Genomic DNA, 21,178 nt, shown 5'->3' on the forward strand with positions numbered 1-21,178 from the left:
TCAGATTTGTTTCTTCTGCTGTTTAGTCAATTATTATATTTCATTTGTTGAAATGAAAGATAAAAGGAAACATAGGTTCAAATACAAAATTTTCAATGCAAAGTTTAGACTGTTGCTTTTTTCTATGTGATTAGCAAATGTGTCCAGTGATTTCAGATAATGTAGTATTGGATAATTTCATTCACCATTAAACAACAAAATACTGAGTAACCAGTTGCCAAATGTGATTTCTGATTTTTCTTGTGATGTACAATCACATTTTTATTTAATATGCATGGTAATATGCATGACTTCCAGTCAAGTAACTGTCCCCAAAAAGTATTTGTAAAATTCAGGATTCTGTATGAAAAGTAAGCCCATGTTCCAAATAGGAGGTATGTTACGGTCTTCTATATGTACAAGATTTCAAAATGAAGGACATATTCTGTAATCAACAATGAATGTTGCACCTTTAATATCACTTATTTTAACATTAGTAGATTTTTGACAGCCTAAGATGTATATTAGAACATTTAAAACAGCTCCTCATGTAACGCAACATTGTCTACTATTTTGTTTCTTTACGTAAATGATTTTTTTTCTTCTCTACATCACTCAATGAATGCTAGGATATAACAAAATAACTCTGTACAAGTGATGTTACATATATATATCTATTAGCAAAGATTGAACATCACCTTGATTTATTTTTTTTTTTTTTATCAAAGTATTATTGGAAATGGATATAGACTAGGTAAACTTCTCCAATAACACATATTTTGTAATATATTAATAAGAACAGCAAATGTATTTCCACCCCACTAACAAAAACCTAAGACCCATAGCAGCGGTCTCTTTGTCTCTCTCTCTCTCTCTTTTTTTTTTTTTTTTAATTAACATTCCATTCCTTTGTTCTGTTTCCCTCTGTTCTTGGAAGCACATACCACACAGCTGATTACAAAAAGCATAAGCACAAGCACACCTAACTGGTCTACTTCCTTCACCCAAGCTAAATTACATTTATAGTAAGAACACACGTCTTAAACTGTGGCCCTACAAAAATCAGCGGGAGTTTTGTCATTAGTCTCTTCCAGGGGGAAATTTTGCTTAGCATAAATAACTTATTTCAGTAACTTTGTTTGTTTGTTTGTTTCATATACTTCAGATACATACAGGAATGGACTGTGTACATCCACCATAATCCCATCAGGCTATTTTTGAATTCATAGAATACAGTAGAAAAGTAGCCATCTAGCCAACAGATACCCCAGATACAGACCCCAGAAGTAAAATGATGTCTTAACAAAAGCTTGCAGTTCTTAACAAATGGAAGAAAAGCACTGGCATTGACATTGTATAGACCGGGGAAATAGATATAAAAGGATAGGACACAGGATCGAGACAGGCTAGGTTCAGTGCCTAGCTGTGGACTGATGTAATGAAGTAGTTTCAAGCACCATTTATCAAACTTCTTTAACACCACACTATTTTAGTTGAAAACCTTATTAGCGACATTTGTAAGCATTTATATATTTAAAATATGACTTTCCTTTCATGCCCTTTCAAATGGCATTCTTAAGTGTATTAGAACAAGGACAGAATAGGAAAAAAAATAATAAGAAGAAAAGGATTGAACCCAACTCCAGCAAAACTGCATTTAACTGATGGATTTAAACTTCATTCATTTAGTGGATGAAACCAGATATATTTTGCTTCCTTTCCAGAGACCAGCAAAACTTCCTGGGTAGAATACATTTCACTACTGAAAGAAACATGCTACAGTGACCATTCATGCTGTCACATAGCATCACATTTGCTGAAAGCAATAATCCTGTAAGCAATATCAGTTTATTACCGGACAGCAGCAAAAATAATGTTGCCACCTTCCCTTAAATTTCTAGACACACAAACTAGTCCTACTCTTAAGAACTTCAAAGGTACAGCATGTTGAGTCATCACATCACTAAAGAATGAATGTTTACAAATGGCAAACTATATGCAGATTAACAATCTCAATTAAAAACAATTTATTAGATAATTAGTACATCTGAAAAGGGAAACAAGTCTGAGAACAAAAAAAATGACAACAAAAAAAAAAATCCAGAATTACTGTGCAAAATACTAGAGAAGCTACGCTAAACATGTTAGGTTAAATTTTGCCCTAGGGTGCTAAAATGAATGAAATTAAAATTCACTTTATGTATATATATAATGCTGAACTGGCAATGATCAAACTATCAGACAATCCTAATATTTTATCAGTAAATATTTGCAAGAATTATAAAACATTGTACTTTCCCTACTATAAAACAATAGAATAAAAATGTTAAAAAGTAACTACAGTCATGATTTCTTGAATAAGATTTAGTGAAATTTTCAGTTCTCCAAATATTGCCATACTAATTGGATCTTTAATAGACATGTGCGTATCTCTTTCTGTGTTTGGTTCTAGCACCGCATTTCTTACTCATTCAGAGCCCTCAGTGACTTTGCTTTGAAGACTGGGATGCTTGACAGTGCTTAATACCAAATAATAAAACAATAACATGAAGTTATATTTTTGTGCCAAAGATTCAAACCAGAGTAGCAGCATTAAGCTCCAATGGCTTAAAAATTCTTCAGCACTGAAGTAGTTGCACTGGAGTCAATAGAACGTCTCACAAAAAAATATTTGTGCTCCAGTGAACCACTAGATTGAGATCCTGGTGTTTCTAAAGGTGAGGAGGGAGTGTAAATCCTACTGAATAATATATATAAACAGACAAAAATACGTAATTAGAGGCCATACTTATTTCTGTCCACAAAGAATTACTCTTTGGCTATGGGAAAGGGTTTCTGTGAATATGCCACTAAAATAGGGATTTACATTTTTACAGTTCTAGAAAAATTATTGATTATATTTATTGAGAGCAATATGAATATATTGCAAATTTTCACCAGTTACATGATCCAGCAAGTACCCCCACTATTGTAGCCCAGTGTTTGCTAAGCAATCAGCCTTATTAGTTTTCTCCTAGAAAAATCACTAGGATAGCTGATTACTATTCACCAAATTGGAATTTGCTTCATTTATGAAATCTATAGGTTGGAGTTTGTTGTTTTTATGTTTTGTTTCAGTTTGTTTTCCTTTATTATGGCAAGGGATGCTTTGATACTGGATACCAAACAAATTAACTCTTTCCAGAAAAACTGTGCTTTATTATGTATTTTTTTCCTGCTTCCGTTTACAACCATGCTGAAAAGTACAGACACATTGATGAATCAGTTACACAGTTCTTTTTGACTACAAGTGTGCAGCTCATTTTTCTTATCAATGTGTTTCAGAAACTAATCAAAAGTCCTCAAAACCAATGATTTCACAATATTTATAATCATTTATCAAAATGACCGGCTTTTCAGAGACTCTTTCAAACAACTATATATGATTTATGATATTTAGATGTGTTTAAAATAAATTCTCTGGAGATGTAACTTTTACTGCTTCCTTGCTGAAAATAGGAAGGTTATAAAAGATGTTAAAACACTGGAGAAAAGAGTATTGTTTACTTTTCATGTGATTTGTCAATGAAAAAAAAAAAAAACAAAACAGCAGAACAGCTATTGAAACACTGGAATCATGAAATGTTTTTGTACATTTAACAGCAGTGTTTCTACATGATATTATTATGTAAATACAGCAGTCAAAAATATGAATAGATACTATTACCTACTAGCCTTTCATTGGAAAACTATGCCATATAGAAATATTTTTCTATGTCAAACTGACTAAATAAATAAATACAATTGTGCATGGGGGTGTGTTCAATTACATTATACTTTAACTTACTGGAATCAATTTTATTTTTATCATATACTTATCTATCACAATATACATGTTTGGATAGCTGTAGTTCTTAGAAGAACTCTTTCCATGGTACTCACCCACTCCCTAATCTTTTCAGCTTAGTACTATTTTTTTTTTCCATAGCATTTTAGGCTTCCTTAAGACTACCACATTCACTTTCTTTTCATATTTCTCCATAAACTTAGATTACATTTCTATATGGACTTTTCTGCTGAGTGGAGTTTTAAGGAAACTAGGACTGAAGTAAGCCAACTGAGACCATTGTAGTATTAATTTTGCATCTGATGTGTTCTGTATCTTCTGAGAATCAAAACCTAGCCAAAATAAAATAATAAAATAAATAAAAAAGAATGTCCTCAAAAGTCATGGGCAACTAATATGAAGGGGAGAAATTAAAAAAAATCAAAAATATTCTGTAAAAAACAACGCATACCACAAAGTAACAATGCGCTCCAAGTATGTTTTTTATGTACTCAACATGGTTTTCATCCGCACCTCATTAGCGCACAGATAATCCTGACCATTAGTGCATTTTAAAATAAGCGTATTTATTTGCAACCTATCCTCAGATTTGCTATCGCCTCTTTCCTCCTACATCCTTGCCATAATGAGAGCTGAATTAGGAAGGCAAGGTTGCAGACGACATTATTCACTGCAAAATGCAAACGTCTACAGATCTGAGTGCATCCCTCCGCAGCTCGCCTGCATGTTTACTAACCCACTGCTGGGCCTACGCAGGTTGAAAGGAATGTCCTCAAGATAATGAGAGAGTGACTACAAAACACAGAGACACTGACAGCTGTAGTGCATAGAGTTGATGGCTAAGTAAGCAGCATTTCCCAGTCCTTCGTAACAAGAACACTTGGCAATTTCACCCTGTTCTGTGCAGCCTACTCAATATCTTCAACGGGTACTTCCCAAACTAATTAAAACCTGGGTTAGAGCAAAAGAAAACTGTAAGTCAGACAGCTTATATAGAATTACTACAAAAGCACATTTCACCTTGCTTCCTTGATCCCAAACAAAAAGTATAACAAAGCACAGCACAAACAGTGTCTCTATCTCTATTCCCTGCAATATGAGAATTTCAGGGAAAAAGAGCAAGCACGGAAACAAACACACAGCCCATCATCCAAAATCTTTTTCATTGTTAAAAAGATTACATTTCCGCCATCCTAACAAAAAAGCAAAAATGGGCACCTCTTAACATAAATATCCACAGTATCTATATGGCTAACCAACAATTACTAATTTGGGAGATAAAAGATACGAGTATTATTTGTGTTTCATTCTTTCTTTAAACTACCCATAAACTCAGTTTTATGAATCAACATTCCTGATCAACATTCAGGAGTGAAAGCAAAGTACTGCAAGAAAGGGGTAGCCTAAGGTTAATTCATTTCTGAAATATGGAAGAGATTCAGTGCTCAGGAAGTCACTGGACATTCTGTGGCTCTATGTGACTATGCTTGAGAAGAGGAAATATATCTGTAAATAAGCAGAACCATTAATAATTGTCTCAGAATGCTAGCACTGAACCTTACACAGTCTCTCTTTGCTTCTTAGTTATTTACTTTAAGGATTTTATACAAATGTCTATTGAAGTAGTTCCAAGTGGGGTGAATCTGTCTCCAAAATATGAGGAGGGGGTCGATGAAATTCTTTAAAATATGACAATTTGTTTAAAAAGCAGATTAGTGAGAAATAAAGGGTTTGATTTTGTGACAAACGAGGGGCAATTATTGACTACAAATACAGAACCGCAGTGACATAAAATTAGTTCTTGCTGCTATGCATTAAGAAGACATTAAATATCTAGCATGAGAGTTCAGGATTAGTAAAGGGGTGGGGTTAAATGTTCAGTCCAAAATTCAGTCTTTTCCTGAAGAAAAAACAAAGATCCTACAGCTACCCTGTTGTTGTCAAAAGATGCCTATTTTCAGTTCAAGGAATTCCTAACTGTGTGAATAGACATAATATACTTTTTCTTACTGGAAGGGAGGAAGCAATAGTTACCTGCCTTGATCTTCAGAAAGTCTTAGAAAGTGAGGTTCATAGTACAGTGCAATGTAAGCATAATCACGACTAGAGGCTCCAGCTCTTGTCCACTAAATCCAATGGAAGGCTCCAGTTACTTCAGGGTAGGGTCTGTGACATTCCCTACTGTTTTTTTGGTTTGCATTGCAAAACAAAATAAACAGAAACCCGTACAGATACTTCCCTGATGTTGAAAGGGAACCATTTCCTTCTTTTTCCTTCAGCTTTAAATACATTGATAAATACAATAAATCCTTACACTAACCGGCATCCAGTTCTTTTCAGTAGCACTGGGGATGCAAGTTTTAGTATTCCTTATATGCCTCACAAAATCCAAGAGTTCATTTTATTTCAGACAATGTAATGAAGATGCAACGATAGAGCTCGCCACCAGTGTTCGACAAAATACGGCTTTTAATCTTGTAAGTTTTCAGCCCAGCTACATAAGATAAAACCCAGTTAAGCTCATCCTGAATTACTGTAAATATTTATAAATGTAGTGGACAGTGATCAAAGCAATAGCATCCTCCAGAGTTAATTTTTAAAATAATTTCTATTGCTTACCACTTTACCAAACTCACAACATTTCAAGTGAAAAAGGTCACAGTTTTGTGTGAACTTGGTAACTCTCTGGAGCAGCCTTTCACTTTCTCTTCCTTGATAACAAATGGTTCACTATGCCCGCTCTTGAGTTTTCAAACTGTTGTGTCCTCTCTTTTTCAAGTGCCTACTGCCTGTCTCGGTGTATTTTTGATGACCCTTCAGCTTATGTGTGCTCTGACGGAAGTGCCATCAATCGCATCGCCTTCACCGAGTGTCTTTTGTCAGAGCGGGACTTTGACAGGCCTTGCTGTTTTAGAAGCAGGGATTATATCAAGGTTTTTGCATGCTTAGAAAGGTTTTTGCATGCTTAGAGATGCCGATACCCTCCACCCTGCCACCCCCCACCCCATCCCCGTAATTAAGGGTCTACACGGCTTCTGCTCATCTTTAAGTAAGAATTGCAGTGTTTTATTTAAAAGTCAAACAGTTCCTTCCTTCCCTCCGCCCCCGGCACCAGAAACTTGAAGTGAAGTAGCTTTCTGCAACTCCAACTCCCCTCTTTGCTTTACAGACCCCAGCGTTTGCCCCTTCCACGCCGAGCACTTTATTGCGCGCACAGCCAACTCCTACAGGACAGCGAGGCACGAACTCTTGTCAGGGAGCCTCGCTTCCCAGAGAGTTCCCAACCGTTGTGCAATCTCCTCGGAGCTGCCGGCAGCTCGGCGGGGAAGGGGCGGAGGGGAAGGAGAGCACTAGGCTCCGAAGTTTGCAGCAGAGGTGGCGTATCAGACAGGAGGAGGGGGGCGCGGAACCAGATGCTCAAATGCTCACCAAAATTACAACCGCTTCTCTCCTTGACTGTAGGAAAACCTCCCTACCACCGCCACCTTCGTTTCATGCTCTATCACGTGCTGGATTTTTCCTTTTTATTTCCCCCCCCCCCCCCCGCACCTCCCTAGCCCTAAGAAAGCTCGCTTTCATGATGGACATCCCGAGAGCGCGGTTGAGGGAAGGAGCGAGCCAACAGCCCGGTGGCACCGGTCGGCGAGAGCACCACCGGGACCGTGCCGAGCCGAGACGGGCCGAGCGGAGCCGGGACACCCGGGGCCCGGCAGCGCAGCTCCCCCCGACACCCGCCGCCCACCCCGCAGGGGAAAGCGTAAGCCGTTACCTGAGCTGTCGCTTTTCCTTTTGCCGGCCCTCTTCTCTGTTTCCACCGGGGACAGAGCCTGCCTGCCATAGTCCCCTGGCGCACACGCTGCCCCCGTGGGGGTGTTAGTGCCCAGGCTGGAAGAGTTTGAACACAGGACGGGGGGGCTGCTGCCCAGCTCCGGGGGTCCTCCTGAGTCGGGCTGAAGGCAGAGGCTGTGCCTGGCTGCGGCGGGAGGAGACGACATCTGAGGAATGTGCCAGTTCGTCTGCAAAGCCTGGTGCTGCTGTTGCTGGTGGTGGTGGTGGTGGTGATGGTGGTGGTGGTGGTGCCCCCTATGATGCTGGCTGGCAAACATGCCCTCCTCATTGGGGTATCCAGCTATTATGCAAGAGGAAGAAGAAGAAGACAGATCAGGGTAGGACATGTGGTCAGATCTTCCATGCAGGGCAAGAGAAGACTGCGAGAAAGGGTGCAAGCTCTGCGCAGTGGCATGGGGGCTGCGCAGGCAGCCAAAGAGTGTGTGATCCATGGCATGCAAGTCTCAGGTTCCAGGCAGGAGAGTTTAGGAAGGATCCAACTTCACCACCCTTTGTCAACTTTCACTGTAAACAGATCGGGGTTGGGATTTTTTTTTCCAAAACGGCAACGACAGACTTTGCAGCAGGCAGCTGAGCTCAGATAATCCAGGTCTTTAGCCCTAGCGGCCAGTCTCCGCTGCATAAACACTCGGACCTAGATGAGCCTTTCTGAGAGCTGCTCAGATGTCAAGAAGTGGGAGAGGTTGAAGCCAATAGAAGGTGGTCCCAGAGAACTGCTCGAAGGGGGAAACGGCTCCGAGAGGTTATAAATACAGTAGTGTGTAATGTGAGCTGGGGGCTGGCTTAGCAACACAGCACTGACCACATGCAAACTCCCTCCAAAACGCCAGCGCCGTCCCCGCGCCGAGCCGCTCCGTCAGCGGCGGCAGCGCTGCGCACCCGCGCCCGGGGCGCCCGCGGCAGCGGCGGGGGGGCCGGGGACAGGCTCTATGGGGGCTCCGCGGGGGCGCAGCCCGCCTCTCCCTCCCTGCCCGCGGGGAGCACGCCCCACGCCCGCCGCCCCCACGGGCCGCCCCGGGGCCGCCCGCGCCCCCCACGGGGCGTGGAGGGATGGCGGGGCCACCGGGCCACCGCCCGGGGGTGCCACTGTGTGTCCCCCCACACACACACACACCCGGGAAGGGGGGAGCGACAAAGAATTGAGGTGCCTCCCTCGGGGAGAAGTGCGGGGCTCGCGCGGCCCCTTCTCCCCGGGGGTTCAGGCAGGGCGCCTGGCTGCTGCCTCACCTGTGCGCCCGGCGAGCCTGGGCGCAGCACGACCGGTTCCGTGCGCTGCCCCCGTGCTGCCCCCGCGCTGCCCCCGGGCCCAGCAGCGCGGCCCCGGCCGCACGCACGCCCCCCGCACCCGGCCATAGGAGCCGCAGGCCGCCGACCCCTGCGGCTGGGGCCGCAAGAAAGTCGCCGGCGCTCAACGTGCCGCCAAAAGTGGTCGGAGAAAGACAAGGCTCCTTTCTTGCCCCCTGCCCGTCCAAAAACGCAGCCCGCCTAACTTCCCGTCGCTGTGTCTTCATTTGCTTTGTTGCGGGCTTTAGTGTCTCAGGAGGGACAACCTAGAGAGCCTGGATTTGGTTTATCTTTCTTTTCTTAACATGTTTGTATTGGAATTAACAGTAGCCACGAAGAAGGCTGTAAACTGGTTTAAATTAGGATAACGTGTTTCTTGATCGCTGACCAAAGAGGTGCCCACTGCCGAAACGCTGTGATCCTTGGCCCTTCCTCCTCACTCTACCTTCCTCCTCCTCCCTGAAAACCATACTTAGGAGGAAATAAAAGAAAAGAAAAGAAAAGAAAAGAAACAAAAAGAAAGAAAGGAAAAAAAAAAAGGCCATTGCGCTCAAATTCTTGGGTCCATGTGCGAAAGATAAAATGAATTTGAATTGCTATTGGAAAAAATCAGGAATTGTATGAGATTTGCAAGAGCTAGTTTCTTAAACGGAAATTGAGTCCTATTTTGTGGGAAATTAGTTTTGCAGACTTTCTAAAAAAAAAAAATCTAAAACTTTTGTTCAGCAGCTGCTCCACTTTTCCCTGCAGTTTCAGACTGAGCTGGAACCTGCAGCAGTCTTTCGACGGTAAGATTTTCCCCCATTTTCTGACATCTAATGCTTTTTAAGAATTGTCTTTAGTTTTAACTGTAACAACGCGGTCTTTAAAAAGAGAGTGGCGTCCAAAGCAGAAGTTGCTGCCTCTGTGTACTGTTCAAAACTTGATATTTCTTCAGAATAAAGGAAATATACAGTTACAACACTGATGAAATATTTTGTGCTTTTCATTGTGTTTATCGTTTCAATATGTGCTCTAATATTAAAAGCAAGGAGTACAAAGAAAACTCAATGGCTGAACTACCCTTGCTTTTGCGAACGCGCCGGGATGCGAGCGCAGGGGTGACGGTGCCCCGGCCAGCCGGCAGTGCCTCGCGACGACCGGCGCACGGCCACCGACGCACCGCCCGCAGCGGCTCTGCCGGCCCTGGCCCGTCTCCGCGCCGGTGGCGGCATAAGGGCAGCCGCCGGCGGGGGTGGCCCCGGGTGGGCGCGGGAGCGTCGGGCGCGGCCCCCCGGGCAGCCGCTGCGCTCCTGTCCGCTCCCTTCCGCGGGGACCGGGGTGCGTGGCGCGCCCCGGCGCGGCTCTCCAACCTGCTGCTCTCGGCCCGCCCGCCCCGGACACGGGGGCCAGGCGCCGTCAGGGGGGCCGGGGACCGGCCGGGGCCGGGGGGGCAGGAATGCAAGGACTCCTCCTGCAAGGGTAGCCGTTGCTCAAGCCCTGACTGCCACAGCTGCGAAGGGGCCGGGGAAGTCCCAAACCCAAGGCAGAATAAACGTGCCCCCTTTTTTTTTTTCTCTCTCTCTCTTTTTTTTTTTTTTTCCTCTCTCTCTCGTTGTTTTTTTATTTTTTTTTATTATTTTTTATTTTTTTATTTTCTTTTTTAATTCTAGGGGATGGCCGCACAGGATTTCTCGCGCAGGATAAAAAAGTGAAATAAGTGAAGCACAATGAAGAAAGCGAGAGGGTGCGAGGGGGAGGGAGAAAGATTAGGTTTCCAAGAGAAATAAGATACGGAGCCAAATAGAACTTTTTAGGGAGAGGTAGGAGAGGCTCCAAAAGGTGAAGAAATAAAATAAAAATAAAAAAGAACACAATAACGAAGTTACAATGGCACGACTAAGTCTTTGCCATCAGCTTCATAATTAGATCTGAATATGCGGGACTGTATTTCCTTTGGCTCTTGAGTCCCCTAATAAGTACACAAGTTCCGCATCAAGTGTTCTTATTACTTCTTCAATAAGTGCTTTTAAGCATGCAAGAACTGGAAATACAAATCTCGACAGAGCTTTATGCTTTCATTTTAAACAATATAGGCGACTAATGTTGAGGCAAATAAACAACTTCAGACGTTAACTGGAATAATCCAAAAAATTTCTGTATGGAGCTATCGAATAACTATGGTTACATGATACCATCCTTTGTAAAAATGTATGATTTTTCAGTCAATGAAAGCTTCTGTGAGAAGCTTCTCAGTGCAATAATTACTGACTAAAGTGTAAGCAGCTATTACCTCCCAATATAAATGATGAGATTTTTGCTCATATTGTATCTTTTTAGAATGTGTGTTTGACCTACATATGGTACAAAAGCGTAACTTAAATCAATGCCAGCAAGTTTGCCCAAAGCTTATAACATCAAGTGAAAAAATCGAATGTTTTAAATATGAAAACAGTAAACCGTTTAACTCATAAAAACATCTGGAGCCAACACAGTTTGGAACATCATTTATATTTTCATATATGGGCTAATATTTGCATTCGCTTTGTGTTTTTTTTTTTTTTTTTTTGTTTTTTTGTTTTTTTTTTTTTAACTTACGATTTATGGCAAAAGAAATCATATAAAATTGACCTGAGTGAACCAGCGCACAATTTCTCCGCTTCAGGACTTTTGTAGTCGGTATTTCACTTTGGAGGCTAAAAGCACCATCTCCCTGACTATTTATCAGAATGTAAGTAAGATTCTTGAACATTTCTTTCTAGTGCGCAGTTCGCATATTTGCAATATGCATAGTACAATAAAATCAAACAGTCATATTTGAGGACCACTGTTATGGTGGTGTAAACCACTAACTTTGGTTAAAGTCAGCAAACTTTGTTAAAGTCAGCAAAAAGATGCCAGTTTGCACCATTTGAGAATATTCTCCTTACTGTCAAAGAGGAAGCTTACAAATATGAATTCAGTTTATTTTAGCCAAAGATTTTATTGTACTCAAGAGCATACCAAAGCAAGAAGACGAGATTTTATTGTACTGCAATTATGATCAGTTCGTATTTTTCTATGGCAATTTGATGAAGGCAGGCATCATTATTTAACCTGAGTCAATCCAGATTCACAACAGATGTATATTTTCCATCTTTTCTTTTATTTTTTCTCCCTAAAATTTCTCTGTTTTACTCCGATGGAAACAGTATGATTTGTTTCTTTTAATACCTGTGCTGTGATGGAAATCTACGTATATAAGCAATAATAAAGCCAAGGGATTAAGCATCATTTCAAAGATGCTTGGATGCCTTAACTGAAAGTCCTTGCACAGAAAATGAATATTTTTTTGACTGACTCATCAAGAATACAATATCCCTGCCTAGTTAAAATAGTCAATAATCACATTTACTTTTCATATACCTATGGTATGGCAGTATCTTCCCTATGCTTCACCATAAAAAGTTTTTGTGAGAAATTACACTACCACAAAGTGTACCACATAACTTTAACATTGCATTTCTGTGGTGTACTTCCATTTCGTTCTTTTTAACGTTTACATGTGCATTGGTTTAACACTTATCAGACACAATTTTTGGTTTAAAGACTACAACATATCTATAAAAACTTTAAGCCTGAATCCATATTTTCAGCTACTTCTCCTGTATACATATGGATTCTGTTCTAATTTTCATGATCTCCAAGTATTACAAATTTTAAAGCTATGCCAGCAATTTAGTATATTACATAAAAGTTGTGCTGAACTAGGCCCTCACTGAAAATGATTTATAAGTTTGCATTACATCATTAAAAGCTATTTCAGTTGCCAACCCACTCGAACCAGTAAAATATCTTATGCTTTCTATTTAGTTTAAGTAAACCGATGAAATATTAAAATGGTTAATGTACTTGAGGCTTCACACCTGAACTATGATGTTTCAGGAATGGTTTTAGAGTTTAAACTACAGGAAACTTGTATTTCACATTAGATACTCAAAAGCCCCAGAACAAGTTATCTTCAAAACCTTGGTGTATGTTTCCATCTTTTAAATAGACAATTTATTTGCAAACTGAACTCTCTTGTATAATACCATTTGTTTCCCAATCTGCACGTTATATTGCATTTTACCAACTGTTTCATTTTTTTCTAGTATTATCTCCACTGAAGATCTCCAAACTTAAATAAATAAATAAATAAATAAATAAATCCTTGTAGGGTACAAGGTACTTTAATTATACATATCTCTCATTTGTATTTAAAAATGAATTCAAAGTGCATGTACAAGCAAGTCAGTGATGCCTGAAAAAATATGTTTTCCGTTTTGTTTTCTTCAGATCTTGACAATTAGACACAATACTCAGTCAATTCTCCTACTAAAATTACTAATTGTAGAGGGAAAAGGGCTTGTATTTTTTGTGTTTTATTCATTATATTATTTGATACAAATTGCATTGTGGATTTTGATAACGATTCAGAAGATATTTTACTAGAGCCCCCATCAAAAATATGGATACAGATGGAAGAATGGCTAAGTATATTTTGAGCACCTTGTATATGCTTTGTAATGCTTACTTCTCATTGTACAGTTAATATTTTGCTGATTATACTTGATCATCCAGAATAAAAAAAAATCTAGCTCACTCAAATGTTTGCATATCAAATCTTTCACACTAAGACTTATAGCTGTTTACTGGGTAGATATACAGCATGATTACTTTACCAAGACCAAAACAGAGAAAAAGAAAATCCTACCATTACCTGAAATACTTATCATATCCTGACTGACATTACCAGACCCTTACAGGACCAGCAGCAGGGGGCATATTTCATAATTCTGCTTCCATCAGAGGATGTAAACAGAATGATAAGTCACTAATCTTCATCACCTCTTTTGCACGTTAATGAGGAAAATATTACTCGGTGTGTGTATTTCTAATTTTCTCCGCTCTGGAATGAGAAAAAGACACATATGCATAGATGAATGCACCAAAAACAAATAACTACAAAATATCTAGATTTTAATAGCTGCTGGGATGATGTCTTCTACTCTGCAGGTATGTTTCCTTATGATTTATAGTGTGATGAGCTCTAGACTTGGAGAACAAACATAGAACTAGCGAGTAATGAGAAGAGAAAGATATTCACTGCCCCAAAGAGTTCAGGCTCTATTTGTTCCACTAGCTTCATGTAGGAGTACTCCTGTGTTTTCACAGAGTTCTGTTTGTATTCATGGTGATTTGCTTGACTAGATGCATTTGCAGGATTGGAATCTTAATTAATATTAGTTGTAGGAAACAGCCAAAAATTGCATGTACTTTTTTTAGTCATAGCTGCAACATACTGCTCAATGTCTAATGCCAGATCATGCTAATTATAGATACTGAATAGGAGAAATCAAATATGAAGTAAAAACTGTTTGAAATGACCATTTTAGTTTATACTGATTCTTTTAGACGTTAGTATTACAGATTGTAGGGGAAAAATAAAAAATAAAAAATAAATCTGACACCCCCACTCCCCTTCCCCCCCAAAAAAGAGAGATTTCCCTTTCCCTTAAAAATACATGCCAAGATGAGCTTAATTTGCAGAGGGATCACTGAAAGATAAAATCATATTTGTTTCAAAGCTATGAAGACATGCAGGAAATTATTTTAAGTTTGGTGGAGCCAATGACACTAGTGATGTTTAAAAATTAGATAACATCTTCAGTATCTTTAAAGAAGGTCCAAGCAGAATACCTTAAGGAAACTGACACACTTACATATATATATATATATATAATTAAAAAATAGCTTTATCAATATGTTGTGAATATATTATTTCTTACAATTAACCTTTCCAATATATTTGTATTCATTATGCTTTATTAGGCATCACATTATGTGGCCTTTGATGTAATACAGATAGGTCTCAGGGTGGGTTCAATAAACTGTTGAACTGTCTTTGTCTGTCTTTGAGGGACTTTCTTTGAGGGACTGTCTTTGAGATGCTTTTGCATCACCTAAGTATATGTATTGGACACTGAATCACATTGAATCACTCTCAGGAGCCACCTTTCTCTCTTCATTGGTGCCTGTCTCATGCATTTCATCTAAAATAGATGCCCATAATAAAAGTGTGAAACCCCTTTATTCCTTATCCCATTTTCCAAAACTGTGTCTAGTGCCTAGCACTGTGGGCTTGGCAAAGCTCAGCTGTATAGCAAGTAAGAGGTATATTATTCGACAAACATTGCAGCTGACTGAGACACACATGCAAAATACAACATGTGGGGACACTATCTGGAATTCTGCAGTTCCCTTGCAGGCATATTGTCCATGTTACATATTTGTGCATTTCAGCCATAGACCATATCACTTAGGGATTTAGATTTTATTTAATAATGCAAGCATATTTCAATACAAGATGGAAAACTAAAAATATTTTCCATTTAACTGTTTCAAAACACCATGTGCAAGAGAACACAACAAAATGGAATTAACTCATAACATATGCAACTCTTATTTGTGCAAGAGCAGTATATGCCCCTAAATCCAGACTCCAGCATCTGGAGGCATAGCATGTCTCTACTGGAAGAGAGAAGTATGAGACATGTCAGCTTCTTGGATATGTTACATTGAAAGCCGTGCCTTTTCATTCATGATACCCAATACAATGCCAATTAAAACTAATAAAGCAGACAATGTCCATGTAAACTGCCTTGGAAGTATTTTGGATTTTTCATCTCATTAGTCATAGGCAGTAGGATTACCCTGAGAAAAGTATTTACAATATTAAAAAATAAATGAAATGAAATGAAATGAAATGAAATGAAATAAAATAAAATAAAATAAAATAAAATAAAATAAAAATCTCATCTAAAGCTCTTCATTTGAAACAATCAAGTTTGAATGAAACCTAATAACCCACGGTATAAATCATTTATTCATAGTGCATCCAAATGTACTGATCCCATTTGTAGAAACAAGTTTTGATGTCACCAAGGTTTTTCTTGTGTCTCTTTCTCTTTACTACTTTTTACCTCTAGCACCGTCATGGAATAATGTATTCTTTATACACTTTCAATATTGTGATCATCTTGGTAGAGTCTCTGAAAACATCGTAAAGAAACAATTCATCCTTTAAGTGTTTTATAACATGAATTGTCTTCAGGCTTGACCTTGAGTCTTATTTTTTCCCCATCATCCTCACGGGAGATACTTTAGAGGATCAGCTTCATTGTTAGACTGCAATAGCAATTTTAAAAAGTGCAGCTAAACATAAATATTCTTTCTCGTGGTAAAAATAAACAAACAACAACAACAACAAAAGAAAATTGCATTTTGAAACAAAAGTGTGAAAGAGTTTTGGTGGATAAGATATTGTTTTCTTAATGCATTTGCAAATTTTTATTGCACTAAAATTTTTAGATAATCTGTAATAGAAGTTGAGACCTCTAACTTTTCTTTCATTCATTTCTATCAATTAATCTTTTTTATATTCAGAGCAATCAAAGGAGAAAGTATTGCAGCTATTCTTATTTTCAGAAAATACAAGTCGAAACTGAGAAACTGCTTTGCTACAAAAATTTGTTTATTAAGCTTTGAAAATCCTCTGCTGAACAGCATAGTGGTTGTATATACACACACATGCATACAGTGTAAGAGGGTGTTCAGCCATGCAAAAGTGCAAACATACCTCCAGGCTCACATCTTTAATGTACGGTTAAAACAAATTACGTTAGTGACTATTTTCTTTTTAATAATGGGGATAGTTCTTAGATGCATTACACAAAACCAGAATACCTCACATTGAAGTAAACGAAGGAACAGAAAAATCTCTTTGCACAGATTACCAGACAAAGTTCTGATTTCACTTCCTAGCTGAGAAAAATGTTTGGGAATGTATCTAATCTAACACACCCTATAAAACCGTACAGTAGTCCCTGGTATAACAGGGAGCAGTGTGGATGTAAAGGTCACATCCCATAGCAAAATTCCAAGATTTCAGCCTGCAATCCAATACTGCCTAATGAATTTTCAAATTGTGAAGCTGTGTGCCCATTTTGGAAAGTAGGTAGGTTGTCTTTCTGTATAGATGTTCATTAATTTCATCATGTATGAAGTACATAATACATGTGAACCCCTGCAGCTGTGGTAAGAAGTCTTTTTTAAAATATACCTTGGCTTGATGATGAGAATATTTTGCTCTAAAAATAAGTCATGCATTTAAATATTTAAATATGACAGGCGTGTATCCAGGGGTGCATGCAGCAAGATTACCCTGTACAATTTGTAGTCCTTCAGACTTTCCCAAATGAAGTCCCATAAATATGAACATACGCTGCTTGTTGTTTTCTTTTTTTTTTTAAGTTTCCTTTATTGGTATCATAATAGTATGGCCCAAATATAAGGAAATAACCATATCATATTAAACACAGGAATATGCTTTCACAGTCATTTATTGTGCATAGCTAGTAAACATTTCCTGGCAAACAATTTAGAGAGTCCATAAATTCCATCCTAACGCTACTTCCGTAGCTACACGCACTGCACCATACACGAGGGTATTAGCTCAGTCTCTCTCATCCGGAATGGGTGGATTGGAATTGAAAAATCCCCACCCCCACCCCCCATTATAGCACCATATGTCTCGAAAGTCTATCCTCTCTCAGGGCAAACGGCTCCTCTCAGATCCGCCTGATGGATCATGACTAAAATTCTGCTGTCCCTTGCTATTTAATCTAACAGCATTGCTGAAGTATCTATCAAGAGAGCACAACAAGCCAAGCATCCCTTTGGCGTGAGCGGCAGTTCCCCACACAGAGAGTATCAGGAATATGGAATATCAGAGGGAAAGTCGACCACATCATGCCAATTTGTATGGAAAAAATGATTCTGAAGCTAAGGGTAGGGAAAAGAATAAAACCTCTGGATTAAAAAAAAAAAAAAAAAAAAAAAAAAGCAGTCCTCATAATTCCCTGTTGCCTCATACAATCAGTTAACCATTGTTAGTAGACCAACTTTGTAGAATCTTCAAAGGTACTGAGTCTGTCAGAATTTCAGACAGTTTTCTCTACGTATCTTATTCAGGTGTTTATATAATGAGGGATTATTAGGGAAACAGTTTACTCATAAAGATTTTTGGAGGGCTAGATTTCTGCTCAGTCTTTTTCAGTCCTTTTGTTGTGTGTGTCTGCTGAATTACACTGGGAAAAAAATACTTTAAACAGCCCTCAAACCATTTTGCATTTGAAAAAAAAGAAAAAAAAATCATACGAAATGATCACGTTAAGGTAACGTTCATACCACTAGTACCAGAGACTAAACTGACATATTTCAGCCAGTTTGGATCCTTATTACAGGTATACATTATTATCATTCCTGTTACAGCTATTATTTCCAGATTATTTTGGATTGGAAACAAAGAGTTAGCAAAAATCTGGACTCCTTCCAAAGTTCCAAAGACCAGCTCGAAAGCTCAAAGGGGTTCAGTCACCATGTCAGTGTTCTGCTTTACAATCTTTAATTTTACAAGGTATAACACTAAAACCTCTCTTTTGTACCCCTTGAATCAGTTTTAAGGAAGGGTTGTATGATAACAAAGATGACTAAGAGCAGAAAGATTTTACTTCCCTGGCTGTGGAAGTCTTTATTTCTAACTCCCTGTTTTTAAAATCCTCTTTCAGTTATTTATAATGAATGGAGCCATTATTAAACAAATAGTCCTGTTCTTAGTTACTGGCTGCACTATATTTGAAAATCCACATATCTCAATCTTCAGTCACATGTGTGTCAAAAACTCCCCTTTGGAAGATTATTAGGTGAACAACAAAGACTTTGGAGTAACAGTATGATGATGGATTACACATTTGAAGCTAATTAAAATATTTAAAAAGATTAAAAGATATTAAAGCTTTAGAAATTTTTCTAGATTGCCCTCTATAGATTTTTTCTATATTGTCCTTTGCCCACTGCTCAACAGCAGACCTTTCATAAGCATCCCTCATTTTCTGGCTACTCATCTTTACGACTTCCCTGTACTTCCTGCTAGTACCTCTAAGGCACCGAGTTCAGCCATGAGTCCTTCAGCCGTATGCCGAAGAGAAGTAGTTTGTGGTCTGCAATTTGCTCAACTTATTGTCTGATGATAAAGGCCCTAATCCTTTTCCTGGATCAGGACCTCCGCCAGCTTCCTTTCATTGTGCACATGGGCTAACAGAGCAAGAAGAAAGATAACGCTCCGCTTGTTCAGCATAACTCCAGCAATCATTTTCTCTTTTATGTTTCCAGTGAATCTGATTGCTGGCAAAAGCTTCCAGAAAAAGACAAGTCTGATCAGAAAGAGCATGAGCAGAGAAAGTCCAGTTTCTCAAACATATTGCCTGGAAGACTATTTTGTACTGGTGACGGGGCATATTAGTCACTGGGCCTAGTCAGCCTTGGCCTCTCACAAATCAAACAAGTGTTCCTGCTTGGGTGAATGTCCTCTAATAATGATTTTATTGTGAATACTTGTCCAACAACTACAAGACACTATAGTCTTTTATTTAACATTATGCTTATGAATGGTAGTATGGATTTTTTTCCTTACTATCTTCATGGTACAGGGTACCAATAACAAATTCAATTCAGGTGTTTTATATATATTAAATAGTAGGAAATACATCTGTTTAGAAAATGTAGCTCCTTCCTGTGCTTTCAGAGTCTCTCTGGATTTATTATATTAAAGCCAAATCTATTGTTAATCCATTTAACACTGATTGTATTCCTCAAATATGTTTGGTGTTTCCTTTCAGAACAGTCATATACAGGTCAGTATTACACCTTAATACTGGTACTGGCATAGAAGTGCTAGAAACAGGTAATACATTGACACAATACAATATCAACAGTTCTTGCTGATAAAATACCTACAACCTTAATAATTAATTTTACACGGTGACCAGTTGAATCATTAGCAACTATTTAATGAGATCTCTGTTGAAATCTTTGCCCTTCTGTGTCAAGTGTTGTGCACGGAACAGGAGAACTGATTATCTAAATAGGCAAGATAAACTGTAAAAGAACTGAAACCGGATAAATGTTAGGCAACTATACTTAAAATTAGAAACATATATCATAAAAATTCAGTTCAGGTCTGTCATTAAGAATAGTTTGCTGGCTACACAAACAGAAATGTCGTATTCCTCTTTAAAATGTTTCTAGTAAATTATGTAGCAAGAATTAGGAGATGCATTCCCTGAAAGCATTCTAATAGCACTTTTGAATAGGTTTCACTCTCATAACGAATAGAATTATATCAGAGAGAGTTAATTAGGAGTTATGGTCCAGTTAGAAAACTTCACCATGAAGCTAGTGGCAAGTTAAATTGTTATAATATGGAACAGAGCTTTGTGAAGAAAACTGCTGGAAGTCTAACAGTTTGAGTGCTACTGACTTCAAAGAGGCTGGAATTTCAGCCCCCATTTCCAGAATTCTATAATTCGTTATAATTGTAGCTGCATTTTTGGTCTGTAATGTATTTCTGCCCAAAGCATTAAAGTGAGCAATCTGCATATGATGTTATAAATAAACAGTCTACGACAGGACACTGTGAATCTAGGTTACGATTTCACTCTAACATGCAAAAAAAAAAGAAGAAAAAAAAAGGGGGGGGGGGGGGCAACAAAAACCTGCTTCTGTACTCTAAGTCTTTCACACATCTCAGTGTCAATAATTTTAAAACTACACTCTGTTATGAAGTAATAATTCAAAATGTAGTTATATCAGACTGACATTTTAGATCTCATATTTTATGTCTCATTTGAAAGATTCTCATTGCTGTAATGTTTAAATAATAATTTTAAAAGTCTGCATTTCATGTCATGAAATATCTTAACATTGAAAAAATGCTTATGGACTATGGAATAATCTCAACATGAGCTGGAAACCTCAGAGCATTCATAAAAAAACTTAAGCTACATTAAATAAATAAAAAATGACAACTTTCCCAAGTGCATCCAACACAGAGAAATTTGCTACCAGATTTCAGTGCGATAAAGAAGAATCAGAGAATTATACATTAATTACTAGAACCTGATTAAATTTGGTAAATTTTGGCAAATGAATTAAAATTCAATGTTTGTTTTTGGTGATATAAGGCAGTTACCTTTTACAAAATGGATGATGAGTGTGCACCAGTTATTTAGAGAAAATATCAAAGGTAAAATGTGAATGACACCTTCAGTCTCCTAAAGAATACTTCAATGGCCATCTCAAAAAAAAAAAAGTAACAAGCAAGGAGTAACCTCCTAATTT

General features: G+C 38.6%; 1 protein-coding gene across 1 annotated transcript in view; it reads right to left on the minus strand.

Moving 5' to 3' along the window:
* Positions 1 to 8,347, minus strand: part of MEOX2 (mesenchyme homeobox 2) — a 54,641-nt gene extending 46,294 nt beyond the window's left edge. The window contains exon 1 of the mRNA XM_084281282.1: positions 7,575 to 8,347. Within this exon, the coding sequence (XP_084137408.1) occupies positions 7,575 to 8,085 (511 nt within the window). The 5' untranslated portion in view covers positions 8,086 to 8,347. The remainder of the gene's footprint in view (positions 1 to 7,574) is intronic.
* Between the last annotated feature and the right edge of the window lie 12,831 nt (positions 8,348 to 21,178).

The sequence above is a fragment of the Netta rufina genome (assembly GCF_964035555.1).
Source record: "Netta rufina genome assembly, chromosome: 2".
In the NCBI taxonomy this organism is placed as follows: Eukaryota; Metazoa; Chordata; class Aves; order Anseriformes; family Anatidae; genus Netta; species Netta rufina.